Genomic DNA, 7,360 nt, shown 5'->3' on the forward strand with positions numbered 1-7,360 from the left:
AAAGTTGTCTGGCTTGATAAGATCTATATGTGTACAAAATTTGGTGATGGTAGCTCAAAAGGGATGTGCTAAAGAGCCCCCCGAACATGCCCATCTTCTAGGTGGTACTACAGAGGCCCCCCTTCAACTTTGCCAAGCCCTAATGGCTGACGAATCTGATGTGTGTGCAAACTTTCAAGAGTTTTCATGCATGTTAAGTACCCCAAAAGTACTGAAAACTTTGAAAAGAAGAAAAAGTATAATCCTAAACGATAGGGTCTTGGCACTTTCAGTGCTTGGGCCCTAATAATCCTTAGAAGAACAATAGCGCTTCCGCACCTTGCCCTTTTTTTTTATTAACCCCTCCCCTCTAACCACCTGACTCCGTTCTGGTTTGTAATGCCTGTAAAAGTTTGATTTTAAGGATATTTTTGTTTACTTTTGTATGATAAACAGTTTTGGTACTGTGTTGGGTCTCCACTTGATGTCCACCACTGGGTCCAGAAGAAAAATCAGTTAAGAATCACTGCCTTCTCCACATTCGACATAACTTGTCACTGTGTTCCTCCATTTGCAGGTTTGTTTTAGAAGTGCCATCAGTGAGGAGGAGGAGAAGCCATCTTGACTTTTTAAACCACTCCCACTTCCTATCAGCTGCCAATCAGAATGCTAAACGTTTGAATGTTCAACTGTATTTATGAACTGTATTAAACTGTATCATAACTAAAGTAAAGGGTATGAGTTTAAAGAATTTTGTACATTTGTACTTGAACTGTGTAAATGTATATTTTCACTAAAGGTTGTATTGTACAAAAAGCCATTGAAATACCACTTGAATGCATATATATAATGTTTTTATTGTTATTATTTTTCATCTGTAATGAATATGAAATGTGTATTTTTTTTAAGCACAATATCTACATTCAGGTTTTAACGTCCTGTCTGCAATGGCTTTGTTTGTTCAATTGTTTGGCTGGTCAGATTTGGTGCACTTGTGTGCAGTGGGGTTAGAAAAAGCTAACTGTCATAATGTCATTACAACCAGTATGTGTTTTTAAAAAGCCAATGCCGATGTTTAGAGAGCAGGGTGGCTGATGGCTTATGGCTGATGTAATGCCAATATACAGTATACAATTTAATGAAGATAGTAAATACCTTCAAGACCTACACAATTTTTACTCAAAATCCATACAAAAAATTTGAAAACGGAAAGCAGTAGATTTTGGATCTGACACAAGAGGGAGCAGATCAGGCAAATGCCAAATGGCCAAATATCAGTTGAATAATTAGCCTGACTGATATATTGGTCTATCAATTGTCATTATCACCATTCCCAAGATCGATGGTGATTACCAATGTATTTTAAAACAGTTAAACTGTCAGTGCATGAAGTAACCCCAAAATCCTGGACCTCTTTGTTTCAGGTGGCTAACCCCTGTCTTATTTATGTGCACTAGCTGCTTGTTTAAAAAGGCATAAACACCTTTACACTCCTTTGTAGTTATTTCCAGACTGCTCTGTGTGAATGTTAAATGCTGTCACGTAAACATTACTTTCTAATGCAGAAGAAACAGTGACACGGACAGGAACTTGTACTTTATACATACGTATGTTATGTTACAAGTAGTAGTCGACCGAAGTCTTTTTTTGTTTTTTTTGTTTTTTGTTTTTTGCTTGAGAAAAGAAATAAATAGTACTTTAAAAAAGAATGCTTAAAATAATGCAAACTTACATGAAATTAAGACTACGTAAGGTGAGTCGCCCCAATTTGGCAGCCACCATTTTTAGATCACATTACCAACCGAATGCTACTCACCTTATTTTAGTAACTTTCCTGTAATCGGACAATAGATGTTTATTCAGAACTATTTTGTAAAGGAATTGCAAATTGTATTGTAATTGTATTTGAAATATCTAATTTTCTGTTTGTGGTTGCATACATGGAAAAAATGTAAATGCAACCACAAAATGGTATGTGCTAAATCTAACATATAATTACTTGTACACCTTTAACAGGGCTGTTGGTAGATTTTTGAATGGACATACAGAGTAACTAATGATTCTTTTAATTAGTCGAGTAAGCATGGTTATTTGCCAAAGCAGATAATCTTAAAATGAACAAATATTGGCCAAATATTAGGTCTTGTCAATACAGATCACTCAATCAAGGTTTCAGTTTTGATGGGAGGAATTAGGACTGCTATTTAGGGCATTACGAGTGTAAGTTGTTGTTTGCTAATTTCCACTGCGTTCAGCTCAGTTATCCTGACATTTACCCAAAACTTCATTGTGACCTTTAGTGCCATCGGGAAGCTTTACAGTGGTTTTAACCAGGCCAGTATAAACTACCTAAATATAAATAATATTTAATCTTTACATTTGCTCACAGGACAGCTCTTAAATGAGCTGTTGATGTTGCCTTAGGTGTCATATCTTCAATGAATATTCCAAATTGAGTGTGAGTGTGAGAGTGTGTGTATGCCTACCTGTATGGCAGTGAGTTAAAGGGCATGATTTTTTCCATATTTAAGCCTCAGGCCATGAGACACATATGGTGTCTGATTGATCTGTTAATGCACACTGTGCAATTTGTTTGTCATCGACGTGCATATAAACTTCACATTATCTTTATGTTCCATGTTATTGCTTTTTTGTTGCCTTTTGTTTGTAATGAGTTATTTTTTTGTTTGTATTTAAATGCCATTATTTGAATCACAAAATTAATGCTTCCATCCTAAGTTGGAAAACTAGTCTCACATTTACCTCTACCATCATTCCAAAACTAGTAAACAGACAAAAACAGAATATATTCTTAATCCTCTTGACTTTTCCTCAAATGCCTTTATAAACAACATTTTGTTTTCATGCAATTCTGTAAAGCTGAAGTGTGTCATTTTCAGTGTTGAAATACTTTCTCATATCCCAGCTTAATATACAGAGATAATTACAAGTAAGCCATTCGTAGGTTAGCCATTAGATTTTCCCTGAAAAGTGTAAATTCTGTGGCTCTGTGGTGCCATCATTAGAGTGTTTGTTTAAAATGAAAATTATCTCATCATTTACCTACCCTCATGCCATCCCAGATGTGTATGACTTTCTTTCTTCTTCTGAACACAAACCAATTTTTTTAGAAGAAGAAGATTTCAGCTGTGTTGGTCCATACAATGCAAGTGAATGGTGGCCAGAACTTTTAAGCTCCAAAAAGCACATAAAGGCAGCATAAAAGTAATCTATTTGACTCCAGTTGTTAAATCCAGTCTTCTGATGTGATATGATAGACCTGGGTGAAAAGCAGATCAATATCTAAGTCCTTTTTACTATAAATTCTCCACCCTTCCCAGTAGGTGGTGATATGCAAAAGAATGTGAATCACTAAAAACAAAACAAGAAGAACACTTAGGAGAGAGTAGGGCATTTAGAAGGTCTGGTGAAAGTTGACAATTATGGTAAAAAAAAGATTTCTCACCCACACCTATCAAATCACTTCTGAAGACATGGATTTAACTACTAGAGTGGTATTGATTACTTTTATTCTGCCTAAATGTGTTTTTTGGAGCTTCCAAGTTCTGGCCACCATTCACTTGCATTGAATGGACTGACAGAGCTAAGATATTTTTCTAAAAATCTTCGTTTGTTTTTAGCAGAAGAAAGAAAGTCAAACATTTCTGAGATGATATGAGGGTGAGTAACTCATGAGAGCATTTTCATTTTGGGGTGAACTGTTCCTTTAAGAATCCCGACCAGCCTGTCACAGTAAAATTGGCTCATCTAATGGTGTGAGTTTTAGGCGTGAATATCTGACTGTTTGACCAATAGCAGTTGGGAGATTTTTGAAAAACCTTTTTGAAAACCTGTCATTATTTATGCAGTTCTGTTCAATAATGACATTAGTGGCGCAGAAATTACACACTTCAGCTTTAACATCTTTGACAGTAAATTTTAAATAGGAATCACTGTTTGCTGTTCACTGACATTACCTCTAACTAGTTTTCACCCATGCTATTTCTCTCTTTATAAGGATAAAAGGAGCTTTATGGTCCCTTTTACAAAGCTGTGAACTCTTCTTCTTTTATTCCCATATGTGTGCATGTTCTACTGTATGTTCTACCATGGTTTGACAAGATGACAAGCATCCACTTTAGTCGACAATAAAAATATGTGGTGACTAAAGGCCCTTAAGAACTTATGATTTCTGTAAAATTCACAAGAAGCTTATATATTTAAAAATGATGCTGCATTTTTCACTAATGCCCTAATCTGTTTTTTTCTTCTGTGTAGTCACATCTTTGATTCAGATACTCTGTAAAATATTAAATGAATTAAACCTACTCTTTTTGTGCATCTATAAAGATAAACAAGTGCCAAAACAAGCCATTGTCTGTATATTGGATCGATTTGTGCATTCAAGTTAAAGGTGAATTGTGTAATTTTGTTGAATGTTAAAACACTTTGTCCTGTCCCGGCTTTATATGTTGTGGCTCTTAAACACTGTGGCACTATCCGAACATTGTTCTGTTTGTTTGAGCATCCCAACCACCCCGACATTGACTCGGCCAATTCAGTAAGTTTGTGGCAGGACTATCTGTCCAACCAATGGCAGAAAAGGAAACGTCGAGGAAACAAACAAATGTGTGAGTGAAGATGGAGTTTTGGCCTGTACACAAATGAGTTCTTTATGAAAATAGTTTGACTATCTTAACCTGTTCTCCACTGTTCCTGCACATTCATTTTAAATTCTATTACACTGTTAATTTTTAGTTAATGCCTCTTTCTGGTTTATATAAATCCAGCTTAAATATCTGCACAAAGAACAATTATTTTTAAATTATTTTATGCACTGATTAGTTGATATTAAGCATCTACTAACTGCAAGCTTTAGTTGCATGCCAACTGGTGCCAACAAGGCAGATACTGGATGCCATGATGTAAGATTTATGATGTACAGATCTGTCTTTCAAGCCACTGATGCCAACAGAACTGTGAAAGCTCTGTCTGGTCTTGTACCATTCCTGACATCTGGAATTATTAAATGATACACTGCCATTTGTATAAATCTTACCAGTCCTGTCATGTGTAACTGTGAAGGCTGTGGATAGATTTTAAGAACATAATGCTTTCTCACCAATAAACTGAGTCAGTTGATCTATCTACACTGTAAAAAAATCCAACTTCCATTTTGTCAGGCAAATTCTATTTTAAAAGCTGATTGAACTATCTAAATTTGGAAAAAGTTGAGATTACTTAAAAAAATCAGTAAGATTAACTTTTATGCCTTTCAGTGTGATCAACTTAAAATTTTAAACAGCAAGAACATACAATGTCAAGTTTTGTCTTGAAGGTGGAACTTGCAGGCTTTTGAGCATGCTCAGTCTGATCACTGAGGAAGCCATTTGTGGCAGATTAATTCCATCTGCCTATCATTGCTACTAGTATGCAATCACTGCTAGTTTGGCTCGATACTTTGACAAGGAATATTGTCTTATTTAATATAATCTATTTTTGTTATGTAAATATTGATTAGTGCCATTTTGATGTTGGATTTTTTTGATTGACCTTAATAGTTGGCGACAATGCACTATTGTGCACTAAATATACTGCATAGGATTGTTTATTTAGTGGATTTTCTGTAGAAACTTTGTGACTACTGTGCAGTGAAAACTTAATGTTTACTGTAGTAAGTCAGTTAAGACCAGGGCTCCTGCTGTAAAATCAGGAATTATTAGGCAATTTAAAATTTTAGATTTTTGATTCCTAAGAATATTCTCCCGTAGTCATGGTAAAATCCTGAAAATGCATGGGCCAAAAGACTTGTAAACTTTATATTGTTGCATCTGCCACTGAGCATGCCAATTGGAGAAGCAATTTGTGTGGAGGCAATACCCATAATCCCTTGCGCTTAAATTTATTTGTGTCTTTGTTCAAAGCATGGTGATATATGAGTACAAGTAACTTATTATTATTTCGAATTTATACAGTAGAGGTTTCTTGCTTTGGGTTTTTGGGTTTTAATGATGTCTTGCTGCAAAAAGTTGTGTTTTATTTGAAGTGACCATCAGGGTGATTAGCACTCCTTTTAGTGAAGTTTCTTCAGTTTTCAAGTTAATTTAACTTTATAAAAGTTTTAGTGATAATTACTGGCACTGCTGTTTAACTCAGCCTTACTAAACAATATTTTGGTGGGGCTGACACATGAACTGTAGTGGAAATGAAAAGCTGCTTAACAAAGAAGTTCATGCTCCAAACTTAAAAATATAAGCTTGTTGAACTTGGGTGAACATGTAGAAATCACTGTTATTTTTGAGTGTGTTGGATGTAATTTATTTAGTTAACTGAAAGCACAGACAAACTTAATTGTTAAGTTGATACAACTAATTTGCCCTTGAGTTGAGAAAACTTAAAGTCCTGAAGCTGGTTGCCTTAATTTTTTAAGTTTTCTCAACTTTTTATTTTTACAGTGTATCTATCTAGCTATCTAGCTATCTATCCATCCATCCAACCAGAACACTCAAACAACCACTTAACATCACCCTAGCAATAGACAGAACGCTTTTGAATCTTTGAATATTTTCTTCAAAAAATTTCATAAATTAAAAAATTCATAAACCTCATAATATGTCCTAACAAAATGAAATCACATTTTGGTTGAATGAAAAAGTGTGAGATGCATGTTGTTACAGTTTTTCTCAATCGCTTTGGCTCATTTCTCGAATGAGAATGTTTTTTTTTTTTGTTTTTTTTCAAAACAATAAGTCCAAATCTCTGAACAATTAAATTCTTGTTCACACCAGATTTGAATATCTTATTCATTTAAGCAAAATGCACGTGTTTTGGCACGTGTGCAAAAGAGTAAGTACAATTGTCTACAACTTGCACAATAACTAAATGCACATGGCTTGCTGATCAAAACTGATGAGTTGATTCTCAGTGCAGTGGTCATACTCTTCACAACTTCTAAACATTCTTTCATCGTATGAGCCATCACATGCAAAATTATCCATTCAATTATCAAAATCTGTCAGACATACATGTACATTCCATAAATATCTATGACATGGAATGTTTGTGGTGTCTGCTAAATCTCTGGCCAGACCAACAAGAGCGACAGGATGTCCACCAAAAAGATGGGAACTTGTAGTGTTACGTACTGTGAGGAGGTACAATGTATTTTTTTTTTTTTTTTACAGAACTACCGCAGGTTTTTTCATTGTTGCTGTTTTTTTGCTTGTTTTTTCATGGATTTCATTTTTTGGCAATTTTCTGTTCACTATATATGACTATATGACATGTAAGAAATGTTTAAAAATGGACATGCAAATGTGAATTTTTTGTTTACATGTAACACATTGCTACAAATATAAATTTACTGTATACATACAAATGT

The 7,360-nt window shown here is 34.7% G+C and overlaps 1 protein-coding gene across 2 annotated transcripts in view; it reads left to right on the forward strand.

The window, feature by feature from the left end:
* grk4 (G protein-coupled receptor kinase 4) overlaps positions 1–4,307 on the forward strand; it is a 49,517-nt gene extending 45,210 nt beyond the window's left edge. For both annotated transcript variants that reach the window (XM_051705134.1, XM_051705135.1), the window contains one exon: positions 557–4,307. In XM_051705134.1, coding sequence (XP_051561094.1) covers positions 557–604 — 48 coding nt within the window. In that variant the 3' untranslated portion in view covers positions 605–4,307. The remainder of the gene's footprint in view (positions 1–556) is intronic.
* Positions 4,308–7,360: the final 3,053 nt, after the last annotated feature.

Source organism: Myxocyprinus asiaticus, chromosome 8, assembly GCF_019703515.2.
Source record: "Myxocyprinus asiaticus isolate MX2 ecotype Aquarium Trade chromosome 8, UBuf_Myxa_2, whole genome shotgun sequence".
NCBI lineage: Eukaryota > Metazoa > Chordata > Actinopteri > Cypriniformes > Catostomidae > Myxocyprinus > Myxocyprinus asiaticus.